Source organism: Narcine bancroftii, chromosome 3 (assembly GCF_036971445.1).
Source record: "Narcine bancroftii isolate sNarBan1 chromosome 3, sNarBan1.hap1, whole genome shotgun sequence".
Taxonomy (NCBI): domain Eukaryota; kingdom Metazoa; phylum Chordata; class Chondrichthyes; order Torpediniformes; family Narcinidae; genus Narcine; species Narcine bancroftii.
The window spans coordinates 141,003,088-141,024,200 of NC_091471.1; the positions used below are offsets into that span (position 1 = coordinate 141,003,088).

The 21,113-nt window shown below is 39.7% G+C and overlaps 1 protein-coding gene across 11 annotated transcripts in view; it reads left to right on the plus strand.

The window, feature by feature from the left end:
* Positions 1 to 21,113, plus strand: part of LOC138757621 (la-related protein 1B-like) — a 93,622-nt gene that overhangs the window by 18,013 nt on the left and 54,496 nt on the right. For 7 of the 11 annotated variants that reach the window (XM_069925259.1, XM_069925256.1, XM_069925266.1 and 4 more), the window contains 2 exons: positions 10,978 to 11,042; positions 15,820 to 15,879. In XM_069925259.1, the coding sequence (XP_069781360.1) occupies positions 10,978 to 11,042; positions 15,820 to 15,879 (125 nt within the window). Of the gene's footprint in view, positions 1 to 5,946; positions 6,037 to 7,253; positions 7,462 to 10,977; positions 11,043 to 15,819; positions 15,880 to 21,113 lie in introns of those variants that run through there. The other 4 variants (XM_069925263.1, XM_069925262.1, XM_069925264.1 and 1 more) reach the window with 4 other exon arrangements.

Sequence of the window (21,113 nt, forward strand, 5' to 3'; positions counted from 1 at the left end):
CCTGCACAAATGCTATATCTACTTTTTCTTTTTTCAGTAAATTTAATAGCCTCTTCCTTTTAATTTGGTTATGTATTCCATTAATATTTATAGTCATATAATTCAACATGGCCATCTCGTACTCTGTTTACACCTCATTTCTGCATCCTCACCACCACTTTTCCCCTTTTCCCCATTTTCATCTCTTAGTTTTCCCTTTTTGAACTCAATGTATGACAACACTTCTAAAACATAAAATACTTCAAGAACTCCCAATCTAAAATTCCCTTAACCCCAAGTGTTCCCCTCCCCGCTCTCTGAGTTGCCCCTTGTCCCTTGCTGGGCAACCACAACTCCCCTCTCCATTCGGATTGTCAACCCGCTCGCAAGCGTCATCTGATTTTGCAGTGACTGTTACTCTCTCCCATCCAACCCCCTCCAGAAAAGTCTTTTATCTTCACATTTAACATAGCTATCCCTCTTTTCTTCATTTCCCCCTCCCTTACTTCCTTTTTCTTTTCCTTCTTTAGTTCTTGTACATTTTTTAACATCTTTATATGTAGTTTGTTGTCATTCTTTGTTCTTGTAGCATCTCTTTATCTCTCCTTCTTTCTGCAGACGTTCTGCAAATTCTCGTGCTTTCTCCAGATCCGAGAACAGTCTGTTTTGCTCCCCTGGGATAAATATTTTAAGCACAGCTGAATATCTTAACATAAATTTATAGCCTTTTTTCCATAGGATCGATTTTTTTTCTGTTAAATTCCTTCCTCTTCTTTAGGAGTTCAAAACTTATGTCTGGATAAAAAAATATTTTTTGACTCTTGTATGCCAATGGTTTTATTTTGTCTTCTCTAATTTTATTCCTTGCCTTCTCCAATATATTTTCTCTAGTCGTGTATCTCAGAAATTCTACTAAAACGGATCTTGGTTTTTGTTGTGACTGTGGTTTCAGGGCTAGTGTTCTGTGTGCCCTTTCTATTTCCATTCCTTCCTGAATTTTTGACTTTCTCAGGACCTTTGGGATCCATTTTTTAATAAATTCTTTCATATTTGTGTCTTCTTCATCTTCCTTTAGGCCCACTATCTTTATGTTGTTTCGCCTACTATAGTTTTCCATTATTTCCATCTTCTGAGCTAACAACTCTTGTGACTCTAACTTTTTTGTCACTGTCTTCCAATTTTCTTCTTCAGTCATTCACTTCCATTTCTACAGACATTTCCCGTTTTTGATTTTTCCTTCTTGGGTGCCATTTTCTAATCTTTTCTCTATTTCTGACATGACCAGCTCTATTCTACTCACTTTTTCTTCTGTACTTTTCATTTTTCTTTTCATTTCACTAAATTCTAATGTCAACCATTTTAATGCTTTCATTTGTTCTTGAAATTTATTTTAATCTATAAACTGTCCATCTATTTTACCTTCTATTCCTCTGTGTAGAGCTTGGTGGTGGAGCTGGTCGTTGTCGTTGCCCCCACCCTTCGTGGCGGTTCTTCGTGGCGGTTCTTCGTGGCGGTTCTTCGTGGCGGTTCTTCGTGGCGGTTCTTCGTGGCGGTTCTTCGTGGCGGTTCTTCGTGGCGGTTCTTCGTGGCGGTTCTTCGTGGCGGTTCTTCGTGGCGGTTCTTCGTGGCGGTTCTTCGTGGCGGTTCTTCGCGGTGGTATCTGTGTCTCTTTTGATTTTCTTGTTGAGCTGCTTGACTCAGTTTATTGGGTGTTTTTTTGCATAGCTTGTTGTTGGTCCTCTTCTGGGCTCGTTATCTGTTGGGTTTCCTTTCTTATGACTCCCTTTCCTGTTGCTTTCCTCTTCTTCCAGTTGAGAGCCCTGCTGTTGGGCATCTCTCAGCTGGTCGTGCTGTGTACATTCACTCCACAGCTGGGCCCCCCTCCCGTCAGTGTTTTCCTTTTCTTTGGTTTTTGCACTTCTGTTTGGCTCAGAGAGCCATTTTTGCAGTCCCGCGGTTGGGAGGTCGCAACTCTGCAGGTTCGCCACTAACCTCAGGGAGCGGGCTCCTCTCTCCATGGCGGCTTCCTGCCTCTTCATGCAGGTAAAGCCTTCTCCTTTCTCTTCCGGCATTTTTTCTTTTTTCCCGTTGTTTTTACTTTTTCCTTCTTGGGTGCCATTTTCTTTCTTTTCTCTACACCTTTATCTTTTATTTGTTGTGTTTTGAACTTTGCGTTTTCTTCACTTTATTTCTTCTTTCTGGAGAGGGCTGTTATTCTCCTACCGGCCAGTACTCCATCATATGACTCCTCTGGCGATGCTAGGTTAAAGAACAAAATTGATTTAAATTATTTTGTTGAATCCCGACAATCATAATATAACATTATACTTGGTTAACAAACTGTAATGTTTGTTTAAATGCAGTTATGAGGTGTGGAGAAACTGCCAGTGATGAAAAACTTTGAAAACAGTACCAGAGACTTGATTTTGCTCAACTTATAAAATGTCTAAGTAAGTGAAAATATAGACTTTAAAAATGTATGATCTGAGATTTGGGGAAGGAAAATGAAGTCAGTTAACATGAAATTGATAAGTTGCTTGGGATTGAGCATATGTACTAGATGATATTTTGTGAGTGCTGGTAATCTCCAGGTACCTACTTACATATCATCCTTGTGCAGCTACCTCCTTTCAGTCAAGTACTTGCTAGTATGAATGAATTTTCTTCCTGCATTCACAGTAAGTAATAAAATATTAGTTCCATAAGATAATAGTTCCTGGCTATCTAGGTTAAGATAAGCAACATTCTCTACAGCTAAGAGATAAGGTGTGTCTTTGTATATCAATTGCCTGTTTCTTTGAGCAATTACATAAGCTTTCCCTGTCATCTTCTGGCGGAATCTAAATTGCTGACACATCTCTTGCAATATCAAACTGTCTTCTAGATGATGCTTCATGAATTTAAGTATATCAATGCCTTGCATATAATATAGAGTAGTTGAAACATTTTAAATTAACTGCAGGAAGATTTCTTTGATGCATTTTTGGAATCGGATGTGATTTCTTTTCTGTATAGGGAATTAGATTTTATAACTCTTAATTTGCAAGCCAGTATCACGGAATTTCAGTCAAACCCAGCTGTAAGATCAGCATTAGAAATTACACATCATTTCTCATAAAGAGTAAACCTATAACCTGTTGTAGATTTGATTTGTTATTGGATGAAACTAAATTGTTTTGTATAAGGAGCAATATTTTTCCACCACTGTAGCTTGATCTGAGACCTGAGATGGCGGTCCGGAGAGCTTGAGTTTGAGTCGTGCTGCTGGGCCTGTGCTAGTTGCGCATAGTCGAGGCCAAGAGCTCACATGCTGATGGCCAGGAGGGAGAGTGCATCCACGACCACATTGTCCTTGCCCGCCCTGTGCCGGATGTCTGTTGTGAATTTGGATACGTAGGACAGGTGGCGCTGTTGCCTGGCTGACCACGGGTCCTTGGCCATAGCCAGTGCTTGGTAAAAATGGTGAAAGTTCTGCCCTCCAAGAAGTATCAGAAGTGGCGGATGGCCAGGTACAGTGCCAGGAGCTTGCGGTTGAACGCACTGTATTTCAGCTCCGGCGGCCGTAACTGCTTATTAAAAAAGGCCAGTGGGTGCCACTGCTCGTCCAGCTACTGTTCCAGTACTCACCTGACCACCGTGGCAGAAGCGTTGACTGAGAGCGCTGTGTGCACTTCTGGGAGCGGGTACACCAACAAAGTTGCCTCTGCGAGGGCCTGTTTTGTTGCAGTGAAGGCCTTGTCTGCCTCCTCCGACCAGGCCAGGGTCTTCTCTTTTGTTGAGATCAGCATTTAAAAGAGGACGCATGATACAGACGGTGTTGGGGATGAATCTCTGATAAAAAAAAATTACCATTCCCACGAATTCCTGCAGGCCCTTGAGGGAGGAGGGTTTGGGAAAACACTAGACAGCTGCCACTTTCTCCGGTGCCGGAGCTGCCCCAGATGCTGTGATGGTGTGCCCCAGGAACTGCAATGTCTGTTTCCCAAACTGGTATTTGGCCTTGTTGACCGCGAGGCCGAATTCTGTCAGCCGGGCGAACAGGGTATGGAGATGGGCCTTGTGCTCTTTGCGGCTGTGGCTGGCTACCAGGATGTCATCTAGGTAGATAAAGTCCAAATCCCTACCCACTGCATCCATGAGGCGCTGGAACGTCTGGCCCGCGTTCTTCAACCTGAACGGCATCTGGAGGAATTCGAACAAGCCGAAAGGGGTCATAATGGCGGTCTTTCCAATGTCATCAGGGTGTACTGTATCAGTGGTATCCGCGCACCAGATCGACTTTTGAAAAGAACCGTGCATAGTAGAGGTTGGCCGCGAAGTCCTGGATATGGGAGATCGGGTTCCTGTCTGGAGTCATGGCGTCTGTAGTTTCCGCAGGACCTCCAACCCCCTGATGACTTCGGGACCATGTGCAGTAGCGCTGCCCAAGCGCTGTCCGACCGCCGAATGATGCCCAGCTCCTGCAGCCTGGAGAATTCCTCCTTTGCCTGTTTTAGCTTCTCTGGTGGCAGCCGCCTACCTCTGGTGTGCAGTGGGGTGGGGGGGGGTGGTGGGGCCTTTCATAGAGATGTGATGGAAAACTCCATGGCATGGGGAGGCGACGTCGAAGCGAGGCTCCAGGATGGCAGGGAACTCGCTGAGGATCTTGGCGAACTCGTCTGTGGCAGTGGCTACAGTGGCAATTTTGGGTCTGTCGTCTACCATGCCCAGGCGCACCGAGCGAAAGGTGCGGGCATTGAGCAGCCTCCTGCCCCTCACGTCCACCAGCAGACCATGAGCCCTTAGGAAGTCAGCCCCTAACAGCGCGGTGCCCACCGAGGCCAGGACGAACCTCCAAGTGAACTTTTCATCCCCGATCTGTATCTGTGCCCTACGGGTGCCATAGGTCTTGATTGCAGAACTATTGGCAGCCCTCAGGGTTGGATTGGGGGTCCAGGTGTGAGTTTCCAGCACTGTAGGGGGGAGGGCGCTCAGCTCAGCTCAGCCTGTGTCCATCAAGAACTGGTGGCCCATGGACTTGTCAGTGATGTAAAGGAGGCTGTTCACGTGGCCAACTGTTGCAGCCATCAACAGTGGTTGGTCTGGCCTTTCACCTGGAAGTCGAAGGGCTGACAGCACTTGCGGGCTTTCACTCCCCAGCGCTGATGATCAAAGCACCATGTTGACTGGGTTTCCTCAGGCTTGTGCTTGGGGGTCTCCTGCGGATGGCAGGGCCCTGGCTTGGAAACTTGGCTGAGGCTGCCTCGTTCTCCTGTTTTGCACACCAGAGGGCATCTGCCCGGCTGCGGCCTTGAAGGGGTCGGAAAAGTCCTCTTCGGACAGTTGGAGCCGGATATCTTCTGGCATCTGTTCAAGGAATATCTGGCAGAAGAGGAAACACGGTTTATGATCCTCCGCTAGGGCCAGCATTTCGTCCATGAGGGCTGAGGGGCTGCGATTTCCCCAACCCTTCCAGGTGTAAGAGCCTAGAAACACGCTGCTGGGGGGAGAGGCCAAACTTCCCCAGGAGTAGGTTTTTGAGGGTGATATACTTGCCCATTGCTGGTGGCCGGTGAATGATGTCGTCCACCCTCGCTGCCATGTCCTGGTCCAGTGCGCCCACGACATGGTAAAATTTTGTGGTGCGGAGGTGGAATTGTGCCTCTGCCTGCCCGAGCCACATCCATGGGCGATGGGTCCCGAAGGGGGGAGGTGAAGTTTGAGGGCTACTGCGTTCGCCTTGGCTGCGTCCATCGTTCGCTGGGTCCAGATAGTTGTCTGGGCCCTTCAGGATCACCACTATGGCGCTTGCAGGAGCTGAAAGAAATCACTATTGCCACACCGAAGGTCGTTAACAACTGTTTTTATTCAAATTCAGCGCACCCCTTTAAGGGCAGCATGAGTTCAGTCACCTGGCGCAGTGTGACATCATAATTGCTGCTCAGGGTGCGCGCTGGAAGGGATGCTGGAGTCAGGGAGAAACCTCAGACGACGGCATTTCCCCATGGCTGCCCTGCTTCAAATGGGGTCGGTTCGCCATGAGGATGTGCGCTGCCACAATGAATATAAAAACTAGAGGTACTTAATGTGGTACCACATAAAAGGCTACTGCACAAAATAATAGTATATGACTTTGGGGGTAATATGTTGGTCTGACTAATGGAAAACAGTTTTAGGAGAATTGGTTAATTTTTAGATGACACTGACTGGAGCTGCAGTAAGGTGCAATGGGGATCATTGCTGAAGCCTTAATTAGGATTAACATGGAGAAACACAAAAGTTACAGATGCTAGAATGCTGAACAAACAATAAGGTGCTGGAGGAACTTGGCAGGTCACCAGCATTAATGAGCTGAAATGTTTGGCTAGCATTTTGAAGGCAACCCTTTCTGGAGACTTCAGTATTAATGGGTTTCTTGGTGGACACAAATAAGGTGGTCTAAAAGGGTCTGTTTCTCAGATTTACAATTCAATAACTATTTACAGTCTGTTAATTACATGGATGAATTGTACTAACACCAAATTTGATGCTGATGCAAAGATAAGAGTAATGGGAAGGACGTGGGCTGCAAAAAGATTTGTTGATGAGTTAAATGAGTGGACAAGAAGTTGGCAGATAAAATGATGTTGGAAAAGTGCGGTTATTCATTTTGGAAGGAAGACTTAAAATAATCAAATTATTATTTGAATAGACAAACCACAAAATGTTGTGTTACAAAGGGATCTGGTGGGATCTTATGTGTGTAACAAAGAGTTGGCCTGATCTTATTGAATGTTAGATAATTATTCATGTTTCAGCATCATGGGGATTCAGTGAGCTGGAAGAATGCTACACTTAAATCATTTGTGTACTGGCTATCTAAAGTAGTGTTATGAGTTATTAGCTTTACATTAACAAAGATGCTATTTCTAATTCATTTGTCAAAGAAATTTATGATCTAGCTATTCCCTTCACATTGGAAGATTTTTATTTCCTATTACTGTCTTCAATTCATTGAAAAAACACTCTTATTTTGAAGCACTGTGTAATGCTGTCATTTAATTGGCACATTTTGTTTTATATAAGATCCGTGTTCTTCCTGTACTGACATTTGAAACAGAATATTGGGTCATAACTTGATATTTTTAAAAATGTTAAATTTGGTCTATTATTTGCTTTCAATCTTCCATAATTATGTATGCCATTCTTCACTAAATAGTAGAATGTTTATTACCTAAATAATTATGACATAATGTTCAGGTGGTGTCTTTGGTGTCGGAACATTAGTTAACCAGTTGCATGCTGTTGTTTTTCAAAAAAACTGCCTTTTTCCATGTTCTTGTCTTTGTGTTGGAAGGATGGTTTTGATAATAAACTGGCAATTTGTGGCAAAAAGTTATTTGGATAAGGTTGAGAGACTATAATGTATGCTTTTGAATGAACAAACAAGGGGAAATGAACTAAAGCCCCTCAGACTTGCTGATACCTGCATTTTTGTGGATTTTTTTTCTTCTAATTTATTAGGTAAGCCTTCTCCAAACCTTCTTTTAAGGTGTACATTGAGCATATTTAAAATGTGAAAGCCAAAATTTGTGACATTTTGACAAAATATTAATTTGGTATGCAACTCATTTCTTCAACCCGATTTATTTTAAAAAAAATTATACATTATATATGTGTGTATATATGCATGTACAGTTAGAGTACTGTATATGTGTGTAAAAGTTGTCCCCCATATTTTTGGCCTAACAATCTGGTATCTTTCATGTATTGTGAGTAAAAGTCAATCCTCACCTCTATTTTTGGTGTGGCTGCCTGCCCGCCTACCTATCCAGGCTCATGACGCTCTGAATGATGTAGGTACTTACTGCAGTCAAAAATGATATGCATGTAATAGTCCACACCACCTCCCCCCCCCCCCACCACCAAATTTTATCTAAAAATTGGTCCACAAAGTTCAACTACTGCATGTGTATATATGGTAAACACAGATTTTAATAAAATTCTGCATTGCTGGAATATGTGAAGATTAAAAAACAAAGTTTTAATTCTCAGCATGTTTTCAAAAGGGTGTGTTTCCTCTGTCTGAACCCTGAAAGTTGTAGGTACAATAAAACCCCTGGTATCCAGCACCTATAGGGATTGGTAGATCCCAGATAATGAATTTTTGGGTTGCTTGCCAATTGTGTGATTGAAGAACTAACGGTGAGGCATGCTGATTTTAAACTCCCATATTATTTTACCTATTTCTGCAATTTTTTTGGTGGTTGCTTGAATTCCAGATAATAGGGACTTTACTATAATATGAAGTTTTGATATTAGACTAGTTTGTATAATGGGTTTCTAATCCCTTATTATTGTAATTTGAGATGCAACTGGCCATTTGAAACATACAAGAGTAGTATATGATAAGTAAATTTTGTGATAATTGAAATTTTGCTGTAAATGGGTCCTTAAACTGCCTTGCTTGTCACCTTCCCCTGCCTTTAAATGTAAGACTTGTGTCTGGAAGCCCAGGTTCTAACCACTTACAGATATAAAGGCATTTATCCATCAGTTGGATATTTAATTTGTTAAATGACTTTTTGTATTTAGTTTAAGGGTTCTTCTGCAAATGATTTTTTTTTTTCTCCACCCCCAAATTATCTGGGAACTCCCCATGTTAGACCCAGCGTATCTGCTAATTCATGGATCTCTTTGTTCCAATTATCTGACCCTACCTAAGCACTCCCAAACTTTAGCTTTTTCATTCAAGACATTCAAGTTTATTTGCCAGATTATACTTGGTACAGTAAGAAGGGGTTTTCTGCTAAAAGTCTTAACAGAACAACACTAACACTTGTACTGCTGTGCAAAGTAGAAAGGCACGAACACAATAAGGGTATAGTTACAATGAGAAAGATCAAGAGCAGCATGGGAACACTTTCGTGAGGTTCATTCAGGAACTGGATGGCTGAGGAAACAAAATGATCTTTTTAAGCCTTCTGGTGTTTTATTGTACATTCTTGAACCTTCCTAAAGGGAGAAGAGAGTGTGTACAGGTGCAATGAGTTCATCCGTATGTTGGCTGGCTTTCCTGGTCAATGGGAAATGTAGATGGAGTCCAAAGAGGATAGGATGTTTTGTGTGATGTTTTCAATAGCATTCACCACCTTGCTTCTGATCTTGCGCAGAGGAGCTTTTGGTGGTCTATCTTCAGAAATTGTTGGGGAACATGTTGAACTTCCTTAGTTCTCTCAAAAAGCAGGGGCATTGGTGTGCTTTCTTGACTGTCGTATCAATGTGGTTGGTCCAGGTCAGGTCACTGGAAATGTTTGCTCCCAAGAACTTGAAGCTATCGACTCTCACTCACCATTTCAGTGCCATGGATGTGGTCTCTACCCCCTCTCCTGAAGTGTACGATTGACGTTGTAGAAAGGGAGTAGAGAATTCTGTACCATGACCCGAGACTTTAAACCTTTTTGTAAACATTTGAATGAACATATTTATTAAACATGTTTCAATTTTATGCAATCAGCCCATCCCAGGTATTATTCTGGTAAATCTCTCAAATACTCTGAGTGAATTAGCATTCTTTTACTAAAGAAAGCAAGATAGTGTATAATAGTACTCCAGATGTGGTCTCACCTATGTCCATACAACTGCAGCAAACTTCTCTACAATTCGATTTCTCTACTAATTAAATTGTATTCTGTTGACTTTCCTAATTGATCCTACTACATGCTGTCTTTTGCAAATCATGCATAAGGATACCAAGCTCTGCATCTCGTTGCACAGTAAAAAGCTTTTTCAAATTTTGCTGCTGAAATGGACAATTTCAAATGTTCGTGCATTATATTTTATTTGGTAGATCTATTTTAAGCAATAACATTTGATTTGCAGCTCCTTAACTGATGCCTACAAGTATATAATCATATGTTATCCTTTATCTGAAGCACATGTCAAATCAGAACTGAAAATTGATCGAGCATTTTTTCCCTTTCTCAAAAAACCATGTTGGCGTTGCTAGTTTACCTTGAATTTTTCCAAGTTCCTTGGCATATCATCATTAATTAAAGCCTCTAACATTTTTTCTTACAATATTAACTGGCCTGTAGTTCTCTACTTGCTGATTCAAGTGTAGATGTTTGCTACTTTCCAATCTAATGGAGTTACCCAAATCTAGGCAATTTTTGGCCAATTTAAGACCAATGCATGAAATTTCTCAACAGCTTTTCTTCAAAAATCAAATGAACAAGTGTTATCAGGATGGGAACAATTGTTAACCTTAGCTGGAACAATTTGTTCAGTACCACTCCTATTTCTTCCAAGTTCCCTGTCTCCCTTCCAATTCTTGATTGACAGCTGTTCCTGGTCTGTTGTTCGTATACTCAACAGTGAAAACTAATGCAAAGTACCTGTTCAGTTCATCTTCTGTCATCTTGTTTTCCATGATTAATCTTCTTGTGCATTATCTTTCTCCTTGGATCCATCTTGGCTGATTTTTGCTCCTTCATTCCTTGTCAATGATGAATCTATTTGCAACATTCCGAAGTATTGTTTTACTCAGGTTCTTTGGAAATTTAATACAAGTTCACCAATTTTATTTAAGATGAGTCTGAAATGCATTGTTTATTTTGCTTATTTAATCAACTATTTACTATTGTGTTGCAGTGCTTCAGATACTTATTTTCCATCAGAGTATGTACCTACTTCAGTCCAATGAAGTCAATCGATAGAGATCAAAGTAAATGTTGAATTAATCTGTAAAAGAATTAATTGTGTAAAGTATTGAGAAAATACAGGAAAGATACAAGAAAAAATTATGGAGAGATTTCATTTAGAAAGAATATTGAATGTGATGTATTGAATGTCTGAATGGGGAAGAAAATCATCCTTTATTGTTGCATTTTAGTAGATTTTCTGTGTGCAAATTTGGTTGCAGTATTTTCTAAAGCACTGGTAGTGTTCTCTAATTTCCTGATAAGTATTTGCAGACAAAAAAGACAATTTTTTTTCCATGTTCTGTTGTCTGACTTAATATCTTATTTTTAATTTCAGAACTCCAAAGTTCAACCAGAGTAATCAAGGCAAACAAGTCCAAGACTATAAAGAAAACTGGAAAGGTTTGTTAAAGAAGTTAATGAATCCTTAAAAGATTAGCTTTGTGAATTGAATAATTCTATAACAAAACCACAACATAGTACCAATAAACTATTTGATCCCTTGTCTGGGTCTTTTTATCCCTCCCCATTTCTAATAATTTTCTAAACATTTGACATATTCAGACAGCTTATACACACACACACACACACACACACACACACACACACACACACACACACACACACACACACACACACACACACACACACACACACACACACACACAGGTAATATATATCCAACAAAATAAATGTATATTAACAAATAGCTGTAAACAACCCAAGAAAGAAATGAAAAAAAATATGTTTATAAAGCAAAAACTATTCTAATGATCTAACCCCTCCCTCTGAAGTTATGATTAAACATAAATATTCCATGAATGTATGAAATAAAGGACAACCAAAGCATAAATTGGAATCCAATCAATTTATAAATTCTGAAAATAATCAAGAAAAGGGCACCATAAATTAAAAAAGTTAAATGTCATTACATAAGTAGAGCATCTAATTTTTTTCCAGAGTTAAGCATGCCATCACATCAGATAATCATTGAGTATGTGCAGGATGGACAGCACCCTTCCATCCCATAAGTATAGCTCTTTGTGCAATAAGGAGAGCAAAGGCAACGACATGGAATTGTAGCCAAGACAAATTTAAATCAGCTGTCTGACTTACTCCAAATAGGGCAAGAAAAGGATTAGGAGCCAAATTAACATTAAGAACTCAAGACAAGGTACAGAAAATAATTTCCAAATAATTGGAAAGCGAGGAACATGACCAAAACATGGAATAATGTACCTTTTTCAGTCTTTCCATCCATCACATTTTGACGAGAAGTTAGAATAAAATTTAGCTAATTGAACTTTTGAAATGTAAGGTCAAAATTTAAATTGCAAAAATGAATGTCGGGCGCATTTATATAAAAAAAAATGAATTAACTAATTTCAAAATAAAATCCCATGTAGCATCAGAAAATTCTTGTTGAAAATCTTGTTCCCATTGTTTCTCTGTCTTGTCCAGGGAGTCACCATTTGACATCAAAAATAGCTCATAGAGAACTAATATCAACTTTTTGGTATTTGGTTTAAGATTATAGATCTTCTCTATCATCTTTAATTCCAAATCTTGAGGGAGTTTTAATACCAAGGAATTTAAAAAGCATCTAATCTGTAAATATCTTTTAAAAATTGTTTTATTATTTTAAATTTAAAAGATAATTGATCAAGAGGTCAAATTTTAGTAAATAAAATGATCTTGGGAAGATTGGATACCAAACCCTGACCATTGACAAAAACCAAAATCTTGTACCGAAGATAGGAAAAAGGAATGAGCTAAAAGAGGACTAATTAATAAAAATCTGCAGCATCCAAAAGACTTTCTAAATTGAAACCAGCTCCTCAACATAAGTTTAACAAAACTATCAGTTAATTTAGAAGCAGAAAAGGGTCATGGAGCTCCAACTATCGAAATTAGGGAATACTTCTTGGTAGAATCAGTTTCCAAATTAATCCAATTAGTAACATCCTGTCTGTCCTTGTGATGAATCCAAAAATTAATATATCTATTATTAACTGCCCAATAATATAATCTAAAATTAGGCAATGCCAATCTCTCTTTTTAGGATTTTGAAGTAAAGTTTTATTAAGATGAGGACATTTCATTCTCCAAACAAAGGAAGTGATAATACAATTGAACTGAAGTATCCTCTCGTCATCTTTTTTTTCCTGAGTGATTCTGTTTTTTTTCTCCTCCTCTCCTTCCCCCCCCCACCCCCGATTTCCAGCACCTATGGTTTATTTTTTATTGATTGTCATTATTGTAGAGTAGTACAGACCCCTTGTCCCTCAATGCATATGGCAAGTACAATGTTAAGTTAAATCTCTTCTGCTTGCTTATGATCCACACCCAGTTACTCCCTATATGTTCATGTGTCTACTTAAAAAGCCTGTTCGATGCATCCTGTGGTACCCTAACAGCCCATTCCAGGCACCTACCACTTTTATAAAAAAAAAAGATATTTAAGCCCCCCCTTTCCCCTGTCATCTTGGGTGAATGTCCTCTCAGTACTTGCTGTAGAAGAATCATGTTAAACAACATTTTCTTCACAACACAGTGATTATTTGCTTGCATTGTTTCCTTTTTAACAAGTTAAAGAAGCATGAGGGATCAACAAATTAAAAGTTCTTAAATTAGTAACCAGGGATTCTACTTAATAATAAACATCTGGTGTTTATTACACATATTTTGCGGCGATCCCTACAGATTAACATGAGTGATCTTCAATTTTTCTTCTAATAACTTCTCTTACTAAGGAATTTTAGTTGATTGAATTGAATTCACATCAGTTGGATATAGATATGGGCTGGAGTACATGCAACAAAAAGTAGGTTGTCCTGTTTCTGCATCCTGTCCTTTGAATATTCTATATATATGGTGAAAAAAAAATAATTTACCACCTGAGTAAATACTGTCATGAAGGCAACATAACGTTCTGTTTATCCCTGATTAGTCCCAGATCCTGTTTGCATGATTTTGTGCTAAATTAAATCTGCTCATTAAATTACTGCAAAAACAAGTAACCAAGGAAACAAAATGTAAGGGAATTGTGGAACCAAGGTTGTCAACATTAGTAGAAAACAGATGAAAACAAGTGAAACAGGGCAAGGTAGGGTTCGGAGATGTTCTGAACAGGTGGATTGTAGCTGTCAATTTCCCTGGAGAATATTTATTTTTGTTGTCAATCTCTTGTTTAAAAGTCATTTCACCATGAGAGTGAAGATGGAGTTAAATATTACATTTTATATTTTTTCTCTTGGACTTTAAAGAAGTCTTGTCCTGAATTAAACATGGGTAAGCTGCAAATCTGCAGGCGAGAGAAACCTGGAACACTCACTAAGTGCTGGAGAAACTAAGCGGATCAAGCAGCATTTATGGACAGGAATAGATGGTCGATATTTCGGTTTGATAACCATTTATTAGGAATAGCATGAGCAGGATGGATACCTGAATAAAAGAGTGGGGTAAACCCATGGACTCAGGCAGTTACTTTGACTACACCTCTTTCTCTGTTTCTCTATCTCTGCTGCATCTGCTCCCAGGATGGAGGCTTTCCATCCTAGGACATGTGCATTTTCCTCCATCAGTAAATGTGTCTTCCTCTCTATTGCTATGAATGCATCCCTCACTGCATTCCAACATATCTGCCCTTTGCCCATCTCTTCCCCTTCCCGACATAGCAGGGAGAGGGTTCTCCTTCTCCTCACCTTGCTCCTGCATCCAATGTATTCTCAGCAATTTTCGACACATTGGAATTCCAACACTCTTACTGAAGAAGAGGTTCTGGCCCAAAATATTTGACTATCTATTGTTTTTCACAGATGCTGCCTGATCTGCTGACTTCCTCCAGTACTTTGTTTGTGGCTGAATTAAACATGTATATTTTCCCTATCTATTTGGAGTTGTATAGTCAGAAACTGCCCAACAAATAGTACCTATTTACATTAAAACAACACTAATTCCATTTTACTCTTCCCACATTCGCATCTCCCTTCAAATTCTACCATTTAGCTACGTTGGGGTAATATACAGTGGACAGTTAACCACCAACCTGCACATCTTTGGGATGTGGAAGGAAATTGAACACCTGGAGAAAACTTGTGTGGTCACAAGATGAGAGTCCAAACTCTCTGCAGGATCAAACTGTGTATTGGAATTGTAAGATGGCTTACTAATACTGAATATTAGTGTAATTGGTCTTTTACAAAAAAAAATATTGATCTGCATTTGAAAAGCATTAATCATTAAATATTCAGAATTTGGGAATAAGAAGTAATTTTTTAAATTGATTTTCAGAGGGTATCTGTGGACTCTTCTTTCACTCCCAATCTCCAAATGAAAGTGTACAGTATTGCCTATGGTCTGTACTGCACAATAAAAATTGAAGTTTGTTTAGTGAGACTCCATTGAATTTTGAAAGAGTAAAGAAATTTCTCATCAGCTTGAAGAGGAGCAAGAATGTCATGTATATGAGAGATTGTGGAATGCTTATTTGTGGCCCATTTGGAGTGTTTCAAGATTTCAGTTGATATTTTAGATGCAGTACCTTTAACATAAGTTTCAAATCAACAGAGCAGACATCTATGGCAATGAAATGAACTAATGTTATGATGGATTGTAAAAAGATTGATTGAATTCATAAAGATGGCACAGGTACACTTAAGTTGTTGCTTTAAAAAGATAATCTAGCAAATTAATTCTAGTCCTCTGCACTAATACTGAAAATTTAGCTTAAGTAAAAACAGAAATGCAAGAGGAAAAGCATCTGCAGACTTTCGTGCTTCACTAAAAAATTTGTTTGCATGTAAATTTAACTCCCCATCATTGTTTATAATGGACATAGTAGTTACATTATATGTGTTATTTCCATTACTCTGCAATAGCTATTAGATTGTTCCTGTTTTATTTGTGGCTTTAATTTATCAATTTTGTTTTAAATACTGTGTTCAAACAAAGAACCTTCCATTTGTCTTTGTTCTAATTTTTTCCTTGTCCCAACTTTAATTGAAAAAATACTTTATGCTCTTCTTGCAATGTTGCTAACTTTAACTTGCACAATTGTTGTTCTTTTTCCAACTTTCAGTATCTCTGCCCATCAAATATGATCCCAACTGCACTTTTCTTTTAGCCTACATTTGATTCATTAGGATACTAATCAGTGACCAATCTTTTCTTATTTTAGCCAAGTGACTTCAGTGACATCACCAATTGGCCTACTCCAGGAGAAATTGCTAATAAAGAGGTATGCTGTGTGCTTATCGTAATGTTTTGCTTTGTCTGAAGTATAACAAAGCTGGGCTTTTAATGGCAGGAATGCTATTACACAGAATGCTGGTGGAAAACAAACTAATTCCTTACCTGTCAGTGGAGGGGGTAAAAATAAATTTTCAAGCCACAGTTGAGGAGGTGGCCATTTGCCTCGACTAAATAGGATTTGACGTAGGTGCATTTTGAGGGAAAAAAGAAACACATATACCTTTATCTTTGAGATGAGTGGTTTTTTTCATTGTATTTTCTCAATGGCCTACTATCACAATAACTTAAAACTAACAACTATTTCTTGAGTCTCTTCTTCTTTGGCTTGGCTTCGCGGACGAAGATTTATGGAGGGGGTAAATGTCCACGTCAGCTGCAGGCTCGTTGGTGGCTGACAAGTCCGATGCGGGACAGGCAGACACAGTTGCAGCGGTTGCAGGGGAAAATTGGTTGGTTGGGGTTGGGTGTTGGGTTTTTCTCCTTTGCCTTTTGTCAGTGAGGTGGGCTCTGCGGTCTTCTTTAAAGGAGGTTGCTGCCCGCCAAACTGTGAGGCGCCAAGATGCACGGTTGGAGGCGATATCAGCCCACTGGCGGTGGTCAATGTGGCAGGCACCAAGAGATTTCTTTAGGCAGTCCTTGTACCTTTTCTTTGGTGCACCTCTGTCACGGTGGCCAGTGGAGAGCTCGCCATATAACACGATCTTGGGAAGGCGATGGTCCTCCATTCTGGAGACGTGACCCATCCAGCGCAGCTGGATCTTCAGCAGCGTGGACTCGATGCTGTCGACCTCTGCCATCTCGAGTACTTCGACGTTAGGGATGAAAGTGCTCCAATGAATGTTGAGGATGGAGTGGAGACAACGCTGGTGGAAGCGTTCTAGGAGCCGTAGGTGATGCCGGTAGAGGACCCATGATTCGGAGCCGAACAGGAGTGTGGGTATGACAACGGCTCTGTATACGCTTATCTTTGTGAGGTTTTTCAGTTGGTTGTTTTTCCAGACTCTTTTGTGTAGTCTTCCAAAGGCGCTATTTGCCTTGGCACATATTAAAACACAAATGAAATAATACATGACTATGTGATAGTACATAGAACATTACAGCGCAGTACAGGGTCTTCAGCCCATGATGTGCTGACCTATATGAACCAACTCAACAAACTAAACCTTCCCTACCTCAGACCCATAACTCTGCATCCATGTTTGAGTCTTCCAAAAGTCTCTATTTGTCATCCTCCATCACCACCACTGGCAATGCATTTCAGGCAGCCACTACTCTAATCTTGCCCCTGACTTCTCCCCTCACCTTATACAGATGTGCTTTGGAATTTGCTGCTGTCATCCTAGGAGACATCCTAAACTTTAGACTCCACAAAGGAACAGGTGATCTGATCAGTTGGGCGGAAAAAGTAGTAAATAATGTTTAATTATGAGTCATGTTAAATGCATTTGGGAAGGTCCATAAGGCAAAGGGCTTTATTGTAAATGACAGGATATTGATTGAAGTGGGGGAGCAATGGCAATAGGATTCATAGATTAAGTGTTTTTAAAAAGACACAGGATGTTGACATTTATTTATCAAGACATTTAATGTAAGAGCAACGGAGATGATACCAGAACTGTATCCATCACCAATAAGGTCACTGTGATTCTTGTCACTAGTCAGTGACTAGTGGAGTGCCACAGGGATCTGTTCTGGGACCTCTGCTCTTTGTGAAATTTATAAATGACCTGGATGAAGAGGCGAAAGGATAGGCCAGTAAGTTTGTGGGTGACAAAAAAGTTTGAGAAGTTGTGGCTGGAGATGAAGATTGACAAAGGTTGCAAGAGGATATAGACAGAATGAAGAGTTGGGCAGAATGGACAGATGGATTTAAATCCAGATAAGTATGAGGTGATGTATTTTGGAAGGACGAATCAGAAGGCAGAGTACAGGGTTAATGGTCGATTTCCTAAGAGTTTGGATGAACGCTACCTAGCTGCACAGAGCTAGATTTTTTGCAGCCGCCTTTGTGGAAGACAGGTAACCTCCCTCCCCGGATTCATATGTGAATGCACTCAATGGGGGAGAGGGAAGCAACGGATTTTATCTATAAGTGGAGTGTAAAATCTCTAGAAAAAAAGACATAATCCCATAATAATACATATGATCAGAACGTGGCAAGAAATTGATGAATGTAGGGATATCAATAAAAGTTCCATTGTTTAAAAATGTGTTATTGCCTATGAACATAGGCAATAGAATATGAAATTTGTGATTATGACAAAGGTATAAGATATATTAAAGATTGCTATATGGAAGGAACTCGTGTCCTTCGAACAACAAAAACACAAATACGGAAATAAGCAACAAATTGAATAAATATCAAATTTCATTTATAAAAATAGCACTGGCTGTAACAAAAAATGTACCCTGATCACTTAGAAGTCCAACTCCACTCTACTTGTAGTATGATGGACTGGGGAAATGAACAGCTGCATGCCTATGGAGAAAAAAAAGTCACACATAACTTAAAGAATAAATATATCACTTTTGTAAAGGTCTGGCAGCCATACCTGGACCATATAGGGGCCCAAATTCAGTAACAGAAAGGAATATAAATGCTGATATAAATAACCAAAAGTGATTTCCCCAATTATGTTCCATATATTTAAAAGATATGCAAGCTCTGACAGTGTGTGGATCCATATGTTTGGGGGGGGGGGGGTGGTGGTGGGGGTGGCTTGTTTTGTTGTTGTTTGTAAGAAAAAGTTTAATTGTAATATTGAAGATTTTATTATGTATATTTAAAAAAAAAAGTCAAATAAAATAGTCAAAGAAAAAGTATGGATGAACAGCGAGACCTTGGGGTGCAAATCCATACATCTTTCAAGGTCACTGTGCAGTTCTTTTTGTTATAATTCTTTATTTATCACACTATGAACCATATCAACCAATATATTTACAGATGCATCTCTTTAAATATTCACAGTGACATTTTCTCTTTTATCCCCATCCCTCCCTTCCCCCTTCCCACCCCCCTCCAAAAACAGTAAATATTGAACATATAAAATACAATAAAACAATATCTTTATACAAAAGGAATACAAACACAAAAGACATCATCTACTTATTCACTTAAATCTGATCGTGTTTATCTTATAATTTTAGGTGGTGGTAGTCCTAGGCCTGCTCTTTCTGTTATGTTCCATATATGGTTCCCAGGTTTTTTTCAAACATTGTAACTTTGTTTTTTATTTTTCCAATGGGATACACTTAAACTTGGTTATATATTCTGTTAATGTTTATAGTTATTTAGTCTAACGTGGCCATCTTGTATCTTTATTTTCACTTCTTTTCTGCCTCTTCACCACCTCCATCGCTTTTTTCCATTACTGTTTTTTAAGTTTTCCTTTTTAATCTCAATATATGACAACCCACTTAAGAGATGAAATACCCCAACAATCCCCACATACAATAACCCTTTAACCCCAAATGAACCTCCCCTGCTTGGATTGCCTCCTGTCCCTTGACGGTAACCACAACACCCCTTTCCATTCGGTTTGCGAACTTACTCGCAAGCATCAACTGATTTTGCAGTGACCATTATTCTCCCCAGCCCCCCCCCCAGAGAACATTATTTTCCTATACTTATAACAAAGCTCTCTTTTCCATCTTTATATATACATTATCTTTATATTTTTTACATACTTTTGTATATTTTCTTGCCGGTCATCCTTGTCACTCCTCTTGCTCTCTTCTCCTGTCCTGCAAATATTCAGCAAATTCTTGGGCTTTCTTTGGGTCCGAGAGCAGTCTATTCTGTTCCCAGGAATAAATACTTTGAGTACCGTTGGATGTTTTAATATAAAGTTATATCCTTTCTTCCATAAGATTGTTTTCCTCTTCTTTAAAAGTTTGAAGCTTATGTCCGGGTAAAAAAATATTTTTTGTCCCTTATATTCCAACGGCTTATTGTTTTCTCTAACCTTCTTTCTTGCCTGCCCCAGTATGTTTTTTCTTGTCGTATATCTTAGAAATTTTAACAATATGGATCTGTTTTTGATTTGGTGGCGGTTTCGGTACTAGCACTCTATGAGCCCTTTCGATTTCTATTTCTTCATGTGAATCTGTCATTCCCAGCACCTTCTGGATCCATCCTTTTATAAATTCCTTCATATCTGACCCTTCTTTGCCTTCTTTCAGGTCCAATATTTTTATGTTGTTTCACCTACTGTAGTTTTCCAATACGTCAATTTTTTGTGACAATAAATCTTGTCTCTAATTTTTTTTCGCTCTCTTCCAACTTCCCTCTTAAATCATTTATCTCTATTTCTACAGCAGCTTCTTGTTTCTGCACATTTTCTACTCTTTTCCCTATTTCTGTCTTCAGCTCTTTTCATTTATCTTTTGATTGGCTATCATTAGAATTTAGTTCATTCTTTTAATGACCTCATTTGTTCTTCAGAAAAGGCTTTATCTAAATTTTGTCCTATTTTACCTTCCTTCCTTTGAAATTCTTGGTTGTCTTCCTCCTCTTCTGTGTCTTTATCTATGTCTGTGTCATTCTTCATCTCTTCTCTGTATCTGTGTATTTTCATCCTCTGGTGAACTGCTTCTGTATCCTTGCTGGGCCTCCAGCTGCTGTGTCTCCTGTTGTTGGGCCTCCCGCCGCAGGCCGACCCATTGTGGGGCCGACCCGCTGTGAGGCCTCCCGCTGCTCACATAGCCCTTCATTCTCACTGCTCTGCAGCTGGTCACTCCCCAGCTGAGTCCCCCTCCCACTGTCGTTAACCTTTTTTTTTACTTGCGCATGCGCAGTTGCACACCTCTTCTTGGCTCTGAGAGCCATTTTTGAAGTCCGCCGGTCAGGAGGACACCGCACCTCTAGGGACTCACCAACATCGGAGATCGGCACTGCGCAGGTTGATAAGATAGTTAAGAAGGCCAATGGGATGCTGGGATTCATTATTGAGGTATTTAATTCAGGAGGTCCTGTTACAATTCGATAAATCTTTGGTAAGACCACATTTAGAGTATTGTGTTAATTTCTGGTCACCTCTTTATAGGAAGGATGTGGAAGCTATGGAGAGGGTGCAGAGATTTACCAGGATGATGCCTGGATTGGGAAGCAAGTCTTATGAGGCAAGGTTAACAGAGCTGGGGCTTTTCGCTTTAAAACCTAAAAGGATGAGCGGAAACTTGATAAAGGTCCACGAGGTTACGAGAGGTTACGAGATGCAA